At 42.1% G+C, this 22,490-nt stretch overlaps 1 protein-coding gene across 1 annotated transcript in view; it reads left to right on the top strand.

Annotated features, from left to right (window-relative positions):
* The window catches only part of arfgef3 (ARFGEF family member 3), a 63,910-nt gene that overhangs the window by 26,604 nt on the left and 14,816 nt on the right, over positions 1-22,490 (top strand). Inside the window, exons 16-32 of the mRNA XM_069659082.1 lie at positions 2,363-2,529; positions 2,833-2,995; positions 3,173-3,280; positions 5,643-5,858; positions 8,319-8,429; positions 9,814-9,964; positions 10,102-10,416; positions 13,797-13,930; positions 14,590-14,735; positions 14,882-15,061; positions 15,174-15,315; positions 15,541-15,663; positions 15,856-15,959; positions 17,557-17,701; positions 17,826-17,954; positions 19,822-19,998; positions 21,585-21,699. Coding sequence (XP_069515183.1) covers positions 2,363-2,529; positions 2,833-2,995; positions 3,173-3,280; positions 5,643-5,858; positions 8,319-8,429; positions 9,814-9,964; positions 10,102-10,416; positions 13,797-13,930; positions 14,590-14,735; positions 14,882-15,061; positions 15,174-15,315; positions 15,541-15,663; positions 15,856-15,959; positions 17,557-17,701; positions 17,826-17,954; positions 19,822-19,998; positions 21,585-21,699 — 2,626 coding nt within the window. The remainder of the gene's footprint in view (positions 1-2,362; positions 2,530-2,832; positions 2,996-3,172; positions 3,281-5,642; positions 5,859-8,318; positions 8,430-9,813; positions 9,965-10,101; positions 10,417-13,796; positions 13,931-14,589; positions 14,736-14,881; positions 15,062-15,173; positions 15,316-15,540; positions 15,664-15,855; positions 15,960-17,556; positions 17,702-17,825; positions 17,955-19,821; positions 19,999-21,584; positions 21,700-22,490) is intronic.

Raw genomic sequence — 22,490 nt, 5'->3', positions numbered from 1 at the left:
ACTTGATGCTGTAAAAAGGATGATTGACAGCTCTGTTGACAAATACGGCTCCTGCAGCTCTATTCCTGATTAGCATAGTAGAGGAGGAACGGTGAGAGGAAGTTTCCATATCTGTGAACATTAACCTCAGATCAACACAAGAAGCTGTTCTGCTGTTAAACACACCGACTTGCGGGTTATTTGTAAGGGTTATTAGGTGATTTAATTGTGTTTTTTAGGTAGCGGAAGTGGCTACGGCGGCTCCCCCCACCCATCACGACTGCACTGGGGCTATTTTGGCATCAATTTTGTACAATGAGAGCAGATGGAGACGCATCGTCCGTCTATATATACAGTCATTGGTTTCTGTGTTGAGAGACATTAGCAATCTTATTTAACATAAACCTATACAGTGGGGATGAATACTTCCCTTCATTTCGCATCTATTCAGTAAACATTAAGGGAAAAGTCAGTGGCTGATGAACAGAAGCCTTTTTCTTTCAGACCTTTGCCTACAGTATTCTTTTATTCTCCTGGTTAATTATATATGCTGAAGCATTTTCAGAAACATAATGTGGATGTGTTTAAACTGTACTCTATATTCCCTCCATCACTTCAGAGCATGAACAGTTTGATAAAATGTTTTGCCTCCGGGGCATGACCCATAATCCATCAGTGAAAACAGTGAGCCTGCTGGGAGTTTTTACATCAGCGGAGCAAAATTACGAATCAAATTAAACTCTGCGGTTAAGTGACTTAATGAATTTGGTCGAGGCTGTGAATCCCCGGAGAGAGTTTCTGATTTTCACACTTGACTTGTCATCAGCTAACAGATTTTATCTCTCAGTCTCCTCTCACCTTCACACTTATTTTCTTTGTCTTACCTCTACCTGTCTGAAGTCTGATTCTCTCTTCTGTTTCTCCTCTCTCTCTCTCTTTCCTTCTTGATTTCTCTGTCCAGTGCCTACTCTCTGTTTTCACCTCCCTCTTTTGTCTCTCCTCCTCGCTCTGTGTTAGTCCCTTTCTTCCTTCTTCACTCACTACCCAAGACTTCATTTTCCGCGTGCTGCATTGTTCACAGAAAAAGAAACAGTTTTTCTTACCTTTGCAGAGAAAGTAAAAATGCAGCTTTGTCAGGTCTGTCCTCAAGAGGAGAAGAAAACTACTTTTAAAATGCTTGTTTGTTGAATGGAGGTCGGATCGATTGTTTCTGAGGCATTCGAGGAAGTCAGGAAATCTAAACGCTGAACGGCTTTCGTGACACAGGGTCAGGGAATTGATCTCAAGTTGAACTTTTGATCTAGAGATTAATAAGAAGCTAAATCATTGTCAGAGGACACTGATGGGAGCTGGGATGTCATTACAGCGCATTATGTTAGGCCTGCTTTTGCTCTCCACACGGTCTGTTTTTCCTGCATACGCCGCAGCCTGTTGATACGTGATTGGTCAATATTACTCGGACTACAAGCGTAGTACAAACGGAAAGCAGAACACTTGCCTCAGATCTCTACATTTCTATGTAGAATCTGAGATAAACCTCTGTCTCAACTTTGGTGTGTCTGTTTGTATTATTTTGTATCTTGGATCCAACATTATATATGCATACCACACAACAACACAAGCAAACCTACTTTAAATAAAAGAAAATACAATATTATGGAAACAACAAAGTGCCGTTCACAGTGGGGACCAGAGGACATTGTGACATGTGTGAAGTGTTTTATACTGTTGAGTTACAATGGTGTTAGATAGCGGTGGCTAGCTCCACTTATGTAAACATCCACACTCCAGGCGCAGCACTGAGAAAAGTTACTGCAGGCGTAGTAACGCGTAGGTGTTGCGGTCCACACAGAGTAGTGCCAAATAAAGAGGCTTTCTTAGTGGAATATTCAAATATAGAGTACAATCTATATCTCTATTGATTTTTAGGCGGGACGTCCTTATAAGTGGATAAATTACGTGTGGAATTGACCCTATCTGCAGCAGCACATAGCCTAGCATCCGTTCCAGCACTCCGGCCGGTTTCTAAGCAACGGGGCCGTGTTGACCGGCATCCACTGTGTGTAGTACACTTACTATTATTTCATACAACCCCACTTCAAACAAACCGAACTATCCCTTTAACAGATTAATTTAGACTCTCAGCTCCCATGTTCTGCAAGGGATTATGTTGCAGATATTACAGCCTATTTTGGCTGTGGCTGTGTGTGGCTGTGGGCTGAAGCAATTTAACAGAGCAATCCCAAAACACCTATACCTAGTAGTTTTTGAGACTCCAAAAAGTAAAAAAAAAATGGCCCAAAGTTTTATAACACTGATATGACCCTTAAAAGGTGAGTTTTAACCATTCAGAAATCTCCCCTTTGTCTCCCTCTCTCCTCAGGTGGGATCCACTCTCCGGGTTTCGAGGCCGGCGACACTCTGAGCTGTCAGTCCCTGATGAACGCAGACGGTCTGTACCTGGTGTCGTACTACGCTCTGCTGCTCAATCTCAAACTCTGCTGCTGCGACTACTACAGACGACGAACGCTCGTACCCGTCCTCAGCCTGGTGAGCAGGGTGCTGCGTCCCGCACAAGATCAGTTTGTAAGGCGTCGAACATCGACACCATGTTCATACACACACATACACACGTACGGAGCTATGACAGGGTTTCTAATGGAGTATTTGCACATTGTGGAACTAGTACTGTCAGCATGATAAAAGGCATTCCAACACCTGCTGATTAAAGTAGAAGGAGGGGAGGAACAAAGTAAGGTATACAGAACCAGACTTGATGAAAAGACATGATTATGATGTAATTTAGTAGATTAGAAGTAGAATTCTCAAAGGTTTTGTGTGATTTTGCAGAAGGAGTTTGTGCGTCTGATCCAGAGCAGCGGCGTCCTCGTGGTTCTGTCTCAGGCCTGGATCGAGGAGCTCTACCACCAGGTGTTAGAGCGCAACCTGCTGGCCGAGGCCGGGTACTGGGGCTCACCTGATGAGCACTCTCTGCCGCTCATCACCATGCTGACAGGTACACACAAGCACACCGCCATGTCTGCCTTCATCAAGCGTTTACTTGACAGACTCTGGATACGACAGATTCCCAGCTCTGAAAACAACACAGACATCCTTTGTAATGATAAGAGCTGACATCTGCCTCTCTCTCTGTCCCTCTGTCCTCTCCTCTCCTTGTCTCCTCCTCTCTCAGATATCGACGGTCTGGGCAGCAGTGCGATCGGAGGTCAGCTGATCAGGAGGGCGTCTAGCCGATCACCGCTCAGCTGTGACAAAGCTGGCAGTGACACAGCGATGGCAGGTCAGTTCAGAGTGTTCCCAAAGTTTAAGCAATATGACGGATGGATGAACTGATTGATTGGTTCTCAGTGAATTATTCATTAGTATAACTTCAGCTGTGAAAAGACTGACTCTTAGAGATTATCGGTGCATTTAATTGCATATTATTTTTATCTCCGAGCCTCTAAATCAGCCAAGGTAAACCCTTACAAATAACACCCTGAAACTGCTGCAGAAGTGCTGCAGCGTTAATCAGCTGAAAATGCTCCACTGGCTGTGTGCTGAAGGCGAAGCGGCCCACAACAGAGCTGCAAGTGCTCCAACCTTGTGTTTTTTTTTTTATTATTGTGGTGCTGGAAAATAAGAGGACACAGAGGAGCAAGGTCAGAACACATGAATAGATGAATATTGGGATGTTTTGTATTCTGCTGCACTGTAGGTCTGTAACAGGGAACATGGTGTAATTGCTTGTTACATCATGGAACACCAATTAAAATATACCCTCGCACACACACCCTGGAGCAACAAGCCAGGTGAACTAAAATTACAATTTAAAGCACCTTTCAGTCAGAGTTAAATCCATTTTTTGTTAACGTTAATAAACACGACATTTATTCCGTTCAGAGACTTTTATTTCCCGGTTCACACACACCGTTACCTTTCCCAGTCCCACCGCACCGTCAACTGCGCATGCGTCACCCGCAGTACAGGGATCACCTCCAAAACATATTTACCGTAATGAACATGGTAGAACAGAGATACATGTTAACATTTTTCATTATCACACTAAATAAGAGAAACAATCCAAAAAATTAAAGCCCGACTGATATATCTGACATCCGATATGGGCCTGGTATCGGCCTATCGCAGATAATATCTGCATTCAAATATGCATTGATATGAAAACTTCTTTTACACAACATAATCTCTTTTTACAGATTCTACATAGAAATGTAAAATCTGTAGCAAAAGCAGTCCGAGAGTAAAAGCAGGCGGAACGTAATCCACCTTAATTACATCCCGGCTCCCATCAGCGTCATCTGACAACGATTTACCTTCTAATTCATCCCTATCAACAGACATCTGCATGCTAACAGCTAACAATCTGTTCCAGATCAAAACTTCAACTTGGGACAAATTCCCTTGACGCTGTGTCACAAACGCCGTCCAGATTTCCCCCACTTCCGTAACGCATCAAAAATGATCGATCCGACCTCCGTTCAACAAACAAGCATTTTAAAAGCAGTTTTCTTCTCCTCTTGAGGACAGACCTGACAAAGCTTTTACTTTCTACAAAGCTGCATCATGGTGTTTTAATTTCAGCAAACTTAAGACACGTTAATTTAAGTAAATCACATGAAAAACAGGTTATTTTTCGTGTTCATACTGCAGTATTGAGCCAGAGTGCAGCCTCTGTGTAACTTACTATTTACAGTGAAACTGAGACTCACCACAAACAGATGAACGGTCACTGTTTTTGGTGAAGAAGTTAAAGTATATAAAATATTTGGAGCAGACTGAGAAATGATCATTTTTGCTGCACTTTTAGTTATTTTTTTGCTGCATGTGCATCATATCCTTTCAGATGAGTCAGTTTTTGTCCATCCAATTAAATCCTCACTTTAAAAAATAGAACAGAAATATTAATCGGTTGCTTTGACTACATACTGACAATATTAAAACTCAGAAAAAAACAAAAAAACATTTGTGTGTAACTGCACTGAAGGAAACAAAGAGGCTGAACAGCAGGAAGAAGAAGGGGAAGGAGAAAAAATATTTCATCAAAAAAAAGGATTAAAAAAAGAGCTAGAGAGGGCAGACGCGGGGAGAGATGGAGAAGATGAGTCAGGGACCACCTGCTCTCCTTCTGCATCCCAAAGGACAAAGGCTCGGCCAGGATTGCCATGGCAACTGCTGCTGAGTCACCCCTGATGAGAGTTATACTCTGTCTTTGTTCAAGTGTGTGTGTTTGTGTTTGTTTTGTGTTTGTGAGTGTGTGTGTGTAGGCACTAATGCTCCTGTTTGTCTTGTCAGCATCATCAGTCACTGTAGGCCCCTGATGTGTAAAGGCTCGGTAACAGACGGATTTTACGCTGCTGTGTATCCTGTTGTGTTCTGGCAGCAGTTGGAGAAGCATTTAAGAGGCATGCTTTAAACTTGGGTGCTATTATTACATATTTGGGGTTTTGAAGGACTAATAGGTACAATATGTTTTGGAAAGCCCCCAGACTTCACTTAGAAAAACAATCATTTTTACATCGCAGAGAGAGCAATGTAACGGCTGATTCCTGAGTTTTAACTAAAAACAGGTTAATTAAACACTTGATGATGTATCCTCTGCCTCCTCTTTGACTCTTCTCTGTTGATCTGTGTGTGTTTCTCAGGTGCTGTTTTCTCCCGTTTCATCCTCACCGGGGTGTGGAAGAACCTGATCGATGTGCTGTCCACGCCGCTGACGGGCCGCATGGCGGGCAGCTCCAAGGGCCTGGCCTTCATCCTGGGAGCGGAGGGGGTCAAAGAGCAGAGCCAGAGGGAGAGAGACACCATCTGTCTGAGTTTAGACGGCCTACGTAAAGCCGCCGCGCTCAGCTGCGCTTTGGGTGGGTGAAACGTGTGTCTCATGTGTTTGTGTTAACATCCCATCGTCCCTGCAGGGAATCATCTGTTTCTCCTTCCCCTCAACAGAGAGAGGTCAAAGGTCAGATGCTCAACAGCAGCCAGGAAGCAGGAGCTGTAGATTCAAGTCTAAATTGAACAGACACTTAAAGTTCACACAATACATTTTTGTAACACTTGGCATTGCAACAAATGGAAAAAAAATAATAATTTTGATGCTCAACAATTAATCTCATGACATTTGTATTTTGGTGTCTAAATTATCAGACTTATCAAAAGTCCTACCAAGCTTTGGTCACAGGTGATTCCACTTGTTTTGGCTGATTTGACTTCTTGGAGTTCTTCCAGTGTGACACTAATTATGGTTATATGACTTTTCCCTCAATTCTCTATTGGTTTTGTCGGGCAAACCGTACAACAAACAGCTCATTAGTGGTGTCACTCCATATAAGGTCACACTCAGCACTCTGACACAGTGCTCATTCGGGAAACATTTGACACATGAAGCTTCCTGTCTGAAATTCAGCATCGGTTTAAACTCCTAAGCCTATCCTCCACACTCGAACAGAAGGACGCCTTTTTTAAAGCAACATTATGCAAGAATTCCTCTTTTTTTCGCAATTTGACAAGCCTTATAGCTTGTAAGTATGTCCTCTTCAGTCTCTTTAGCTATCTCGCCCGTGCTGAGAATAGAGAGCTCAGACCAGTAAGGGGGGAAGTTTGTCTGCCAGAAAACTGTGCCTCAAAGCATTGCACCCTTCTTTCTAGCGATTGTACACACTTAACCCATGTAACAGTTTGCATTCGATGTGTTGTATGGCCCACTGATGAAAGCCTTGCTGTATTTGCAGTATTACAGACTGGGTGTCTGTGGCGACTTTAGCAGAAAAAATCACAGATGGCGCCCAGTTAGTGTAATCTACTATGGCTGAACAGACAAAGAAAAGATTGATGACTACAGATCCAACTTCAGAAATAAGTAAAAATCCAAAGAAAAAGAAACAAACTCGACGCTCAGATGAAGGCAAACAGTCTAAAAAGGAAAGCGACCGTCAGCCAGGAAAATCAAGAGTTACAACCGGACCCAACTGTGGACGTCACACATGCGACACTGGATATCTGGGAAGTGTGCTCCCGCAATGACCGTTTATCGCCAAAGAGAACGCAACTGAGATCTTTGAGATTATAACTTTCAGGGTGAAATTTACACAATTTAAAAAGGAATTTTGTGCAAATGTGCAGGACAGCAATCACCTTTATAAAAGCAAGTATCAAACACTATATTTTTTCCACATCCCTTACTAGATGTGGTATATATAGTTTGTTTTAGAAGTTAATCTATCAAGACTACAATGACTACAAGTTTTAGCCGTGAAAAAAAACTACAAACGAAAGAACCAAAACTTCGTAGCAGCTCAGCTTCTGAACAAAAGCTGAGATTATTACAGCCTCAGTCAGCTGATTGTCAAAGGGACGTGTCAACATAAACAATCATTCAACAGCATAACTTGTGTTTACATATTTTATTATATGTATGCAAGATTCATAACTCAAGCTCAAACAGCTCTATTATGATTTTTTTAAATGAACTCAAATTACCTACTGGGAAAAAAACAATATACTGTGCTTTATTTTTTCTCTTGTAATGGAAGCACATGTAACAAAACAAAACAATACGAAAGAACTATGTCATATTTGCTTTATTAATTACTTCAGTAAACCGCAGACGATGGCTAACTGGGCCTTATAGCTGTCCATGGTGAGCCATGTAAGATATTCAGGGTCAACCCCAGATTGTAAGACAACGATGATATAAATGTTGAAGTATCTATGTGTCATGTGGTAAATGTACTTGTTAGTTTCATCATGTTTTCATCCAGAGAAGCTCTGTGGTGTTCTCTCTCAGCCTCAGCCCTCATCACATTATACAAATTGAACACTTTTACGAGTGACAGCTGTAAGATGACAACCCGAATCTGTATGGACACTCAGCAGCTCACCTGGAGGTTATCAGGAGGGGTTAAGATTTTCAGGATCTTTCAGGAGTTTCATGGGAAATACATTTTTATTATCTACCCATTAAGGAAATCTGGATGTATCGGTAAGTAACAGTTACTGGCACAGCTGCATGGCCATCAGGGGACGAAACCTGATTGAAATGATCCGCACAGAAGCAGCGATGAATATGAATGAACACATGGTGTGCAACCTTAGCTGCGGAAAGAAGACAAGGGATGGTGCACTTCTGTTTTTTACTGCCAGTTAAAATTTGAATTCACCCAGGGGAGAAGAAAGCTGAGACACACTGTGCATAAATGTGTGAAATGGAAAATCTTTAGAATAAAAGTTACATATTAAATGTGCAGTAATTAAGTTTTTAAGGATGAGAGAACGACTGAAACTTAACAGTAAGTTTTAACAATGTGTGTGTCTGTGGCCATCAGGTGTGGCTGCCAACTGTGCGTCGGCTTTGGCCCAGATGGCTGCAGCCTCCTGTGTGCAGGAGGAGAAGGAGGAGAAGGAGGCGGGCGAGACGGGAGACACCATCACACAAGGTACTAAGAGAAAACGCTGTTTTCCCTTTTTTTTGTCCATGCTTATTCAACTTTAAGCGGTTACTGAGTGATAAGGAAGTGTCGATCAGTTACCCACTTGCATCTGATAAACATAAGAACATGCATACAATATAAATACACGCAAAACTTCAAACAGTATCAGTTTACAGCTTCAGCTTTGCAGGAATATCCAGGGATGAAGGTTCAAAGAAAAATTGACCTTGTGTCTTTTTAACTTTATTGTATAGGAGTGTAAAATCAGTGTAAAAAATGAATCATTTTTATTAAAAAGGTTAAAGGTTACTGCTACCTTTGTTACCTGCAGAGACTCTTCTCCAGAGTTCAAAACTACAAATGGCTCTTTAGTGACATCCAGTGACAACTGTGGTGAACTACAACCACAAAAGCGAACGCATTCTATTCTGCAAACCCTTGAGATTTTAATATTAAGTGTTATATTAAGATTTGACTTGCAAATTTCAAGCTCAAGAGCTTTTAATGAAATGCATTTGCTCTTTTGGGAAATGGAACCAATTTGTATTCTTACTGGACCAGTATAATTCGCTGACCGCCAGAAAATTGTCCTAAAAGGGGGCGCTGGTTTAGCTCAGTTGGCAGGAACCCCATGTACAGAGGCTACAGTCCTCGATGCACTGATCGCAGGTTCAACTCCCGGTTTGCCGATCATCTGGTGCATGTCATCCCCAATTCTCTCTTCAGCTGTTCTGTAAATAAAGGCAGATGCCCAAAAGAAATCTGTCATGAATGTGGAGGTCATTGAAGTGTTTCTTCATATTTCTAAGACAGTGATTATGTGATAATATTTGTGATGGTGAATCAGCATCTGTGAAATTTGTGTTCAGGGTTTTCTTGCAAGTGTTTTGGTTTTCGCTGCACTTCTACTATTCTGCCTTTGTCCTGGTTGAGGCGTATGGAGGCTGCATCAACAATTATAAAAGTTGCCGCTGCATTTTGGGTGCAAATTCAGGCTTAACTCGTTACACAGCAAGGACACACATTTTCAGAAAGCTTAAATCCATCAGAAGAGCAAAATCTCAAAAGACGATCAGATGGATGTTATGCATGACAGCATGTGTGCAGGAAAGTTTTCTGAACAGTCAACAGGCTTAGCAGTTATCCTGTAGCCTGTTAATAATGTAAGGAAGCAAATGGTCAATTATACTTGCACACCATCGTATCAAAGGGATAATGTCAGTTAAATACAGACTTTGCTCAACCTGTGTGAATGCATTGCACAAAACAAAGTATGTGTGTTTTGCAGTTATTCAACTTTAAACGTTAGCTGCCCTCCGACTACACTTCCTCATGTGTATATCATGCGTGTGTATGTGTCATATTTCTGGGTTTGCGTGTGTGTGCGTAGTGAAACAGCGCGTCGAGCAGCGTCTGGAGCAGATCGGTCGTCCTCAGGGAGTTCGCCTCCACACGGCTCACGTGCTGTGTATGGACGCCATCCTGAACGTAGGGCTGGAGATGGGCAGCCACAACCTCGACTGCTGGCCGCATGTCTTCAGGTACACACACACACACATTTCTCAACAGGTCAGTTTGTCTGTTTTGGGCATTGTTTATTTAGTTTCACAATGTGTCAATTTTTCTCTCCACTCTCCTGGTCTCCTGCCCCTCTCTCTCTCTCTTCCTCCCCCCTCAGGGTGACGGAGTACATCAGCTCACTGGAGCACACTCACTTCAGTGACGGCTCCTCACAGGCATCCTCTCTGACCACCATCACCCAGCAGAGCCAGCAGGCAGCGGGTGTGGATCTGGGGCTTGAGCTGAGCTGCGAGCCCTGCCCGGAGGCCTCTGAGCTGGGCCTGAGCCAGCCGGTCATCCAGCCTCTGTCCATCCAGGAGCTGCTGAGGGAGAGCAGCAGGGGAGGCAGAGGGCTCGACCTGAAGACCGGCAGCCTGATGACAGGGACCAGCGCTGCCAAGGCTGTGTGCACGCTGTCCACACAGGCTGACAGGTGGGGCGCAGAGATCACACTGAGCAGATTCATCATAGACATGTTTTGTAAATTCATCCAGTGTTCACGTTGGAGGGTATTTTAGATTAAGTCTATTATTAGTTTTAGTCACATTTAAGTCATTTTTACCCTTTAGAGTTTTAGTCTATAGTCATCACAATTAATCATTTATCTCGATGCCCCCCTTCATGTATCTCGAGGTCTAGGTCACGAGTGAGGGTAAAATGGATGGCGTAGTTTGGTGCAGCATCAGCAGTATTGCAGGCACTGTACCGGACTGCCGTGGTGAAGAGGGAGCTGACCCGTAAGGAAGCTCTCAATTTGCCAGTCAGTACGTTCCAACCCTCACCTATGGTCACGAGCTTTGGGTAGTGACCGAAAGAATCGCAGACACAAGCGACCGAAATGAGTTTCCTCTGCAGGGTGTCTGGGCTCAGCCTTAGAGATAGTGTAAGGAGCTCAGACATCTGGAGGGAGCTCGGAGTAGAGCCGCTACTCCTTCGCATAGAAAGGAGCCAGTTGAGGTGGTTCGGGCGTCTGATTCGGATGCCTCCTGTGCGCCTCCCTGTGGAGGCTTTCCGGGCACATCCAACTGGGAGGAGAGCCCGGGGTAGACCCAGAGACTGCTGGAAGGATTATATATCCCTTCAGCGGGATCCCCCAGGAGGAGCTGGAAAATGTTGCTAGGGAGAGGGACGTAGGCTATGGGTCCCCCGGGTCACCTCGCTTAGCCTGCAGCTGCTGCAACCTGACCCCGGATAAGCGGAAGAAAATGGATGGATGGAGGAAATTGATATAAAAAAATCAATATTGAAATCTCTTTGAAAAATCTCTAAATTATATATGTAACACAAGTACGGAGTACAAATCTACATATTTGGGTTTGCTATTTAAGGTTAAGGTTTTGCTATTTAAGATTCCTCGATTGATTATATTTTTTAGAAGTAATCTTTCTTAATGTGAAATTTTGCTGATTTTCAACCTTATCTCTTTTTTTTAAACAGAATAATACCTGAAGAGCGTCATGGTAACAGTGTAGCCTCAGCAGGCTGTCTCAGTACATCTTAGACAAAGGTCAAAGTGCATTATACTAGAAATAATGACATAGTGTATGTTGCATGGTGTGTAAGCTATGAATAAAGACAGGCACATGTTCCCTCAGTTCAGGATATAATTCAAGTACAGCTGTTTTTATCATCTTGTTAGATGAGCAGCCGCCATGATGGTGACTCTTAATGAATTTATCTGCCAAAACCTTATTTTAATGACATTTGGTGCCTGGCAGGAGGTGCTGGTGTGCTGATCTCCTTCTAAGACAGCCTGAAGATGGCAGCAGCAGCACAGAGCTGCAGGAGTGTGCGTGTAGTGTGTGTGTGTGCTGTTACTTCTGTCTGTGTGAGGGCTAAATTAAGAGCATATTTCTAATTGAATTCCTTTTTTTAAAGGGCAGGAGGTTTTATTGGGCTGTTTGATGGTTAAAACCAGGTTTAGGAATTTATTTAGAATTAGGTTTATGTTAGTGTCAGAGTCCTCACAAGTATAGAAGACCAATGTCGTCTGTGAGAGCGACAGTTTAGCTGTGCATTAAAATGTATTCCCGTGCACAACCACTAATACAAAGGTGTGATTCTCAGTTTGCATGCCAGCAGTTCTGCTGTGCATTAAATTCTGCGCAATCTAAACACACACACACAAACACACACCCTGTGGCAGTTAATATTAAGTGTGTGTGTTGATTCCAAGGATCATCTCTTATATAACCTGTTATCTAGGCTGCTTTTAGGAGCAAATAAAAAAAATGTTCCCACTGATCCTCTGGAACAGATGGACTGAACACATTTACAAGCTGAAATTGGAGCCAAAACATTGTAAATACTCGCAGGGCCGCCCGAAACACTGCACTCAAGGGCAGTGCTGCTGCATGTGTGCATCATTGTTCCTCTGAAATCCTTATGGGTTATGGGTTGTTTTATTTATTCATGTTTACCCTCCTGCGACTCTGTCTCTTCATATGGGGACACTGAATAAACATTGTTGGCAGCACTTTGTACTATATCCTAACTTAGCCTCGTTGTTCTTATCATATAGAGACTTATTTTGTCCCATCTAGTGGAAGTAAAACCACAACACAATAATAAGTGTAAAAGCAAGAAGGCCATCTTTGCCAAATCATTCCATTAACCATTAATATTTTGTCAAGAACAATGACTGTATATAAAGATGGATGACGCGTCTCCATCTGCTCTGATTGTAGAAAATTGAAGCCAAAACATTTCCCTTGATAGGCGCTGCCATGTTCTGATGGTAATGTCATTTGGAGCCAAAGCTGCGCAGTAGAGATCGGCGCCGTAGCCCCTTCTGCTAACCAAAACACACACTTAAATTATCGAAAAAAAACAGCAAAGAGCCCGCATGTCGGCGTATTTAAAAGCAGAACAGCTTCTTGTGTTGGTCTGAGGTTAACTTTCACCAATATGGAAACTTCAATGACTGTAGTGATTGTTTTAGTTACGTCTCCTCTCACCGTTCCTCCTCTACCCCGCTAATCTGGAACAGATCGGCCGGATTTGTCAACAGAGCTGTCAATCATCCTTTTTACAGCATCAAATAACTAATTAAAAATAAACTTGTTAGAAAAATGAACACTTGGATGTAAATCAGCATGATAAGAACTAGCTATAATGATAGAAACCATGTTTGAGAAAACATTTATTTGGCGTGTATTTTGATTTTATAGTTTGACTCATGTCCCATCTGATAACATGGAGGAGGCGGGCTTTATGAGCTATACTGCAGCCAGTCAGCAGAGGGCGCTAGAGACATTTTGGCTTCACTTTTAGGGAGCTTTCATGCCGTCCATCTTTTTCTACAGTCTATGGTCGAGACTAAAGTGGACATGGAACAAAAGTTTAACAAATGTTATGGTGATGTGATAATTGGTAAAATTAATGACATATTTATATCCCTTATCTAACTACACAAATAATTAACATAAATAAACATATTTGTGCTCAATTATTCTTGTAGTTAGATGGCATATAAAGCATATAAATATGTAATTAATTTTACCAATAATCACATGCTACAACGCTGCTTACAAAGTACTGTTCATTTAAGGACAGTGGATGTTGAAGTCGAATAGTGTTTGTGTTATTCGGCCAATCAGTCTTTATATGAGGACATGATTTCTTCACCACTTCCTGTTCACAGATGTTGCTTAGTTTTTATACTTATCAGGTCCGACTAATCCTGAGTAACTAGGAGAAAGTTAATATGGGTACCAAACAAATCTCAGGTCCCAGGAGGTTCGTATAGGAAGGTCACATGGTTCTAATGAAACACTTTCTGAGTATGTGTTTGCGTGTGTTTGTGTGTTACAGGTTGTTTGAAGAAGCAGCCACCAAGCTGAACCTGGTCGGTCTGGTCGGCTTCTTGCAGCAGCTCAGGAAAGCTTCACAGTGTCAGCTGTTTGACTCTGTGACTGAGACTGGAGACTACTCGCTGGCAATGCCGGGTACACACCAAAGACACACACACACACGCACATACACCTTCAGTTGTTTTGCTTCAGTAAACACACTAATCTCATAACTCCATAATGTTTATATTCTTGAAATTGAATTATGGAATTAAGATTTTGCACAGTGTTCAGTGTTCTTAAGAAGTTTTGATAATTTTATCAATCAGTCATTTGCTCATCTGAAACTTAACATTAAAGGCCAACAGTATCAGGTTCCTCAGATGCCCCTGTGGTTTAACCCAGTTTTCTGAGCTCAGTAACATATAGAGCACCTATGGAGATCAATAAATCACCTTCATCCTTAACTTTAAAGTCTCTAAGCTTTTTAAGATACTCTCACTTTAAAAAAAGTGTGATTTTGCCTGTTAAAAATGGTTGTATGTTTTAGGTTATAACAAAACAGAAGTGACCATAATTCTAAGTTTATAATGTATGAAATCAAAATTGTAAGTTTTGTATCTGAAATCATGAAGTGAAGAACATCCACACTTATTTAAGTTAGCTATTTTCGTCTTTATATTCTTTTGAGGTCCTACTTATGTAGAGAATTATTAAAACAAATTCCTTCAGAGGCTTTTCACACATTTAACAAATTGATATCAAGATAAAATAAGGACATAAATAAATTCTAATCAAAGTCCTTTTATCCACAGGGGAGGCCAAGTCGACACTGGACCGCCGCAGTGCTCTCCATCTCTTCCGTCTGGGCGAGTCGATGCTGCGGATCGTCAGGAACAAGAACCGGCCTCTGCTGCACATGATGAGAGCCTGGAGCGTGGTGGCCCCACACCTGGTGGAGGTGAGACACTTCCACCCCTTTAAAGACAAAGTTAAGGCTGCAGTGCTGCAACAGGCTGCCGTTTACGCGGGGTTAAAGATCATACATAAACTATACTATGCAGTGTAGCTCATTGCACACCCAGTAAAAGTTCCTGTTTCCCCCAGGCGGCATGTCACAAAGAGCGCCACGTTTCCCAGAAGGCCGTTTCCTTCATCCACGATGTCCTGACGGAGGTGCTGACGAGCTGGGCGGAGCTTCCACACTTCCACTTTAACGAGGCGCTGTTCAGGCCCTTCGAGCACATCATGCAGCTGGAGCTGTGTGACGAGGACGTACAGGACCAGGTCTCTCATTCTAACATCCACTCATTTACATCAATCAGTTAAGCAACATGAAATGTAGGCTGTTAATTTAACACACAGTATAAGAGACGTTTCTCTGCTCGCCCGTCTGCAGGTGATTACATCGATAGGCGAGCTGGTGGAGATGTGTTCTCCTCAGATCCTGTCAGGATGGAGGCCTCTGTTCAGCGCTCTGAGGACCGTCCACAGCAGCAAGACTGACACCAAAGACTACCTGCTGGGGGAATACTCCATGGGTACGTTGTTAACCAGTTCACACACATTTTAATACAATGTGCCTTAAGTTTATCATCTGACGCTTTACAAAGTCAAAACATTTCTTTCCTGTTGTATTTTCTCATCTCCTTTTTCTCACCTTCATGCCTGAATCCTTCTTTCTTTCCCTCCTCAACTCCTTCCATATTCTTCTTCTCCTTCTTCCCTTGCTCCCTACAATCCCTCTCTTACATTCCCTCCTCTAGGAAAGTCCCAGGCTCCAGTCTTCGATGTTTTCGAGGCTTTCATCAACACCGACAACATCCAGGTTTTCGCTAACGCTGTCACCGACTACATCATGTGTCTGATGAAGTTCGTCAAAGGCTTAGGTTTGTGTTCTTTTTATCCTTTCAGAGATAATACCTTAAAAGCATGCAGAGACTTTGTTTCTCCTGGGAACATAATCTGTTATGATCATTTTAGATTTTCTTTTTATACAAACCTTAAGGACATTCTGTAACATTAATGGTAAATACACTGTAAATAATACCATATTTTCATGATTGTTTTCTGTGTTACAGGAGAGGTGGACTATAAGGAGATCGGAGACTGTATCCATGTGTCGGGTTACAGCTCCACTGACCTCTGCCTGCCTGCTCTTGACTACCTTCGCAAATGTTCACAGGTAGGAAACGTGTCCAGTTGGGAGTCCGATCTTTTGCTTTTCAGGATCAGCTAATCCATCTTACTTTGGTGCCGTTTGTTATAAAGCAATGTTGGATTGGAACAATCTGATCCAGACACAACATTTCAAGCTCACCAAATCCGGATTACCATATCACAATGCACACTACTAGCTCTGTAAAGAACAATGGGTGGAGTAGGTCGCTGACATTTACAAGCACAAATTACCAATGCAAACCTCCATTCAGACTCATCTGACCCAAAACATGTAAATACAACAGACAAATACTGCTCATATTATGATCCAACTGACCTGTGACCCACAAAAGTAAATTAAAAGTGATAAATCAATATTAGATTCATCATTTTTGGTTATTTTACTGTACTGAAGCCTTAATAGGCAGCCTAATGTCTGCTTTATCTACTTTATGAACATAACAGTTGATCAAATCAAGCACAAACCTGAACCACCTTATAAGTTTTGTTGCAGCCAATTTAGACTTGTGTATGTTTGTGTGCGTGAATGTGGGTGTGTGTTTATGGTAGGCACTGTGGTTGCTATGGGTTACCTGCACAGCTGTGGGCATAGGTGGTGATTAGTCACATGTAGGCTAAATAGGGGAGACACAGCTGATCACGGAGTAGGGAAATGAGAATCAGGGGAAGCCACACAGTTTTTCAACCGTGTCTGTGTGTGTGTCGAGTGAATGAGTTTTTGGTACAGTTGTAGTATTTTTGTCCTTTTGTATTAGCTAGTTTTGTAAGTCTTTTTACACTTGTCCTTTTGTAGATGTTTTTTAATGTTTATGATCCAGAATAAAGTGTTAAATGTGTACCATGGAGGACCTCATTTTTATACACCAGCATGAGTTGGAAATTACTTCAAGATCCCTCAAGTGGCATTTTTTGTAGTTAGATTGCCGCTACAAGTTTTTTTAATTTCCTTTCCAGAAATCCAGTCCAACCTCCTGCTCCAATCAAAAAAAGTTTTTTTTATGTATTTATTTTTTAAATCAAATGTACCCCAATTCTACTGAAAAGTTTTGAACAACATGTTTAATCTTGATATCTTGATCAAAACCAAAAACGGATGACGTCATTAGATTACGAAATCCTTATTTTTTTGTTTGAACAAATCATTTATTTTTCTCCTTTCATGCCTTTTTTGAGAGAGAGAGAGGACAGTGGATAGTGTTGGACGCAGGGGAAGAGAGAGTGGTGATGACACGTGGCAAGGGGCCGAGGGTGGGCGTCGAGCCTGAGACCGCTGCGTTGAGGACTATAGCTTCTGGATATGACGCACGATTTAACCGCAGTGCAGAACAACATTTTTAATATATGTTCCACTCCAATTGTTCAAATCCAAGACTGAAACCTTTTGCTCAAAAGTTTAATTATTATTCTGTCTCAACTTGATCAGGCACCCTTAGTGCCTTTACTGCTCCTTTAAACAATACACCAATAACACATTTTTCCCCAATATCAATAATATATTCCATATTAAGAATTATAAACTACTAGAAGTTTTGTTAGGTTTGCAGATATTTGCAGGTGGCTGTTTTTCCTTTTGACTTAATGAAGCCATATGTGATTGACAGCTTCTGGCAAAGATCTACAAAATGCCGTCCAAGCCTGTGTTTCTGGGTGCTCGGCTCGCCAGCCTGCCAATGAGATCACAGGAACGCTCGATCAGCACCGAGGACGGGATGGACTGTGTCCTGCAGGAGTTTGATGACGACACAGGTAAAGTGTTTCCCTTCACAGTCATCCACGTCAGTTCTTTTCCCTTCTACTTCTTGATTCTTCTTGTACTCGCTGTAATTTCCCAAAATCATGTCTGCGTGTTCCTGTGTTCTCTGTCCTGCAGGTCTGATCCAAGTGTGGATTCTGTTACTGGAGCAGCTCACAGCAGCCGTGTCAAACTGCCCTCGCCAACACCAACCGCCAACCCTGGAGCTGCTCTTCACCCTGCTCAGAGAGGTCACGACTGTACCAGGTAACACCCAGGCACACACACACACACACACACACCTGCTCCAGCTGCTGGAATGAGTGTGACAATGTTTACGTCCATATAAGGATTATTAATCAATCTGTCAATCCATTTTATTTGGGGCCAAATCACAAGTTATCTCTAGACCATACTCTTTGTAATATTATGTAGAGTGACCCAACATTAATCTTCACAACAGTGGCAGACAGACTCCCTTTTGACAGGCAGAAACCTCGAGCAGAACCAGACTCATGGTGAACAGTTGTCAGCCTCGACTGAAAGGGGCGAGAACGTGGGATAGAAGGAGAGGTGGCAAAAGAGAGATGGATCGAGACAGAGAGACAAACAGACATAAACAAAGCAACAAAAACAACTACAATTAATACAGATTTATGGTTACAGTGCCAACAATAATAACAGAAATATGTCTCACATTAGGGAGGACTGTGATTCTAACCGCGGGGAAACACTAACGCCTGCCTCAGCCAGCTGCCCAATGTTTTTTTTTCACTAGGCTGGTCCCGTAGACGAATATCATCGACGGACTAGTTGTTGTTGTAGCTGCTACACTAGCACATCGCGAGACTGCACTCGGGCTCTTCTGTGCTGATTAGATGCGCAGAGGGTTTAAACAACGGTGCTCTGACAGCCAGCTTTCTTTTGCTGATTACTGTGATTTTTAAAACAAGTTTGTTGTTAATAATGTATCGCTCTGTATGGGAAAGATGAGGTGCCTCCCTGGGATGCATGGATAGTGAGTTTACTGCATCCTTTTAGATTTTAATGCGTCAGAGACGCAGGACGTGTACCTACCAGCATCACTGGGTCTATATTTAAAAGTAAAATAGCGCTGGCTGTGAAGTTCTCCGTCATCCAGGTCATGGCAATTTAAGAACTTTAACCAAGTCCAAGACCAAGTTGCCTTTTGGATGAAGCTTAAAATAGCGGTGATGACGCTTCACTGGGTCCAACCCGCGGTTGGCATCACATAACCGCAGTATTGCAGCCCTAATATTAGCAATAACAACTACAATGATGACAGTATAAAAATGACTGATAATAGTAGTTATAGGATTCATATTTTTCTATAACATAGTCGCACCACTTTAGGGACAATTAAGCAAGAATGGTCCTCAACATTAAAGACAGGGGTGTTTTGGTAATATCCAGATCTGTGAGTTTCCAGACTGTTCTGTTATCTAATATCTAAAATTCAGGATTTATAAAAAAATAACTTCATCATTCAAGCAGAGTGTCTTTCATGACCTTTTGGCGCACTAAGCAAACGTTGCTAGCATACATGCTAGCAAACATTGTTTTTCTATCAGGCACTGTCTCTTTTGCATTAACCCATACACTTTATATTTTCACTTATATTTGAGTTGTTTATTGTACTGTATTTTTGGAGCTATCTGACACTATATTTTCCTTCAGGATTAATAAAGTTCTATCTTTTCTTATCTTATCTATGCCTGTGTACACAGCTCTGCCCAAAGTCTTCTTTAAGTGCACCAAATCTAGACATCCACAAACAAAGTCATTTTAAGGAAATGTGGCAAAACATACATACATGTTAACAGGTGGATTTAAATAAACCTACATAGTAGTCTGGATAATCAATAATATATGAATTGAAAATGTCTATAAACCCTGTAAAGTAAAGGTAATCAAAGAGCTTTTGCCAAATCAGTCACGTGACCCCAAAATGATCTTCTTATATTTTAATACTAAAGGGGAAAAGTCCCTGAAACTCAGTCTGAGACTCTCTCTCTCTGGCTTTGTGGATCAGCTGTCTGATCCCGTTACATTGCCAAAATCTGTCCTAATACACAAACATGCTCACAGTAAACACTGCGTCTCCTCCCTCCAGGTCCGGGCTTCGCCATCTACTCTGTCATTCAGCTGCTGCTTCCTGTGATGGCACTGTGGCTGCAGCGTAGCCATGGCGACCACTCCTACTGGGATGTGGCGGCTGCAAACTTCAAACATGCCATTGGCCTGTGCTGCGAGCTGGTGGTGGAGCACATCAATAGTTTCATCCACTCAGGTGAGACACACCTCTCTTTGTAAAAGGTTGCCACAGAGGGTTTGGGCCAAACAAAGACAGAAGCAGTTCTTCAAACAGAACTACATCACATCTCACGTTTTTCACACTTGCTGTGAAAAGAACAACAATTTCTAGAGAGGTTTATGAAACTTAAAGCCCCGCTCGCACCCTCACAATTTCCTCTATCTAAGATTTAGTGCTTGTAAGGTCTCATCTTTTAGGGTTAAGCAATGGCCGGGCAAAACTCTGTGCACTTGAAATACTAAGAGGGGAATTCAGTAAGAATGAATTGCGGCCGCTGATAGCTCCATAAATTGCGCATCATTTACCCCCACTATCAGCTCCTTCTCAAGGACGGATTCACAAAGCAAATTGCACAAATGATAATGAAGCGCAAACACGCCCATACAGTTTCACAGATCCGTGCAGGTTGCTCTTGTTTTGTGTCTGATTGTGGAGAGAAGCTATCAGCACCTCTTTGCTGCACGATGCCGTGCTCTCAGGCATTGGTTAAGCACACTGACGGATCTCAACTCCACGCACAGATCGATGATGAGCAGGGAGAGGAGGGGGCAGCTCTTTTAACAGTTTACTGTAAAGTGCAGACTCGACAGGTGTTTACTAGTTTCACTGTCTGTAACGCAGCTTCATTCATTCATGCAATGTTTGCATAATGACTTAAAATACAAGCAAATGGCTCCGGAGCACAGAGACGCTGTTTGCTCTGCAGACCAATTTGGGGTGTATTCAACTCTCTGCGTGTGCTTGATAGTAAACAAACGGCCCGAGTGCCGAATACGTCATGTCTGCAGCGCTAAGCCTTCCTTTTAGAACGTCTAAATTTGTTGACCTACAATTTTTTTTAGGTCACAATATTTTGACCTACAATATTTTGAAAGAGTTGAGATAAAGCTCCTGTTTCTGCAACCACTCTCGCCTCTGATTTTCATAAAACACTGTTGTTTTTGCTTCTTTTATAACTTTTTAATATTTTCAAATGGCACATCTTTAATAAGGTTACAAAGTGTTTTAGAGAAAGCTGCAAAACCAGCAGATAAAACAGCAAGAGTTCATACATGCTTTACTATAGAAAAATGTTTAAAGACACGATTTAAAAGATGTAAATGATGCAACCACGTCTGATTGTATAGGCAGAGTCACTGAAAGTGTGTAACACTGACATGCACAGGAGATTCTTGTACATAATTTACACGAAGCACGAAAAGAAATGAGAGGGAGAGAAGATGATGAGAGGGGACAAGGACAGAATGATAAGGGACAAACACATGCGATGCAATCTGAACAAGCAGATTCATTTTTAATCTCAGGAACATGTTTCTTTAATGGAATATTCTAAGCTCAATCTGCTCCGTCACAGATCAACCTGTATTGTTTGTCTCGTTTTCAACCTGTTTTGTGCACCCACATGAAATGGAGCGTGATTGATGACTTGTTGTTCCACTTGTTCCTCCTCTTTAGTCAAATGAAATTGTGGCCACTGCACCCACATGTTAACGGTGTGTGTGTGTGTGTGTGTGTGTGTGTGTGTGTGCGTGCGTGTGTGTTTCTGCCTTCCCCTGTTCCAGATATTGGTTACGAGTCTCTGATCAACCTGATGTTGAAGGATCTGTTCAAGCTCCTGGTGTCCTGTGTGTCTGAGCCTGCAGAGACCATCTCCAGAGTGGGCTGCTCCTGCATCAGGTGACCACACATGAGTCCTCGTCAGCTGTCAGTTATACAGCAGACACAGCAGTCAAACTGTTGTGGAAACTTGGTTTGTCCAAGGACTCTCCCTCCCTCCATCTTCCTCTCTCAAAATCACAATTCGCTCAGCATGTTTTAAATTGCTACAGTGATCTGAACCAGCTGTAAGTGAAGAAGGTTTTAGACATCGACTGCCAGTTTAGGAGACTAAAATAACAAATGTTGCCTGCTGTTTACATTAATTCAGTTAATGAGTTTCATTATAATATAAAATGCTGTTTCCAGCATGCTGACGACTGCATCATAATTAATTAGTCAATGATGTCTTATTTCCTGCTTTTATCGATTGTTATAACCCTGACTCCAAAAAGTTGTAACGCAGTATAAAACAGGATCTTCACCTCTTGGACCTATAATTAAGTGGGAACAAGTTATTTAGTTCAAAGTCATACTATTTCTTGTTTGCACGCAGTGTATTTTGGGGGAATTTGCTGATTTGGCTGATTGCAGCATGAAAAAAAACTATTAAAATTGCCTTTGGAATATCGGTTAATCAGATAATGCAATCAGATAATATACCCAAATTGCTCAGTCCTTTTTTGATTTGGGATAAGGTTAGGAAAGTTTGGGATTTTGGAAAATAAAGCTTGTGATATACTGCAGGGGTCGGCCCTTTATATGGGTCTGTATGTGACTGACTGACTGACTGACTAACTGACTGAGTGAGTGAGTACTTTCACAGCCGTAGAGAGAGAGAGTTGCAACATCACAATGGCAGATCATGGAGC

This window comes from Semicossyphus pulcher, unplaced genomic scaffold, assembly GCF_022749685.1.
Source record: "Semicossyphus pulcher isolate SPU_LCO1_2020_fin unplaced genomic scaffold, fSemPul1.0.p SCAF_12, whole genome shotgun sequence".
NCBI lineage: Eukaryota > Metazoa > Chordata > Actinopteri > Labriformes > Labridae > Semicossyphus > Semicossyphus pulcher.
The sequence above is the reverse complement of the archived record's forward strand: the minus strand, read 5'-3'. Positions and strand labels throughout refer to the sequence as shown.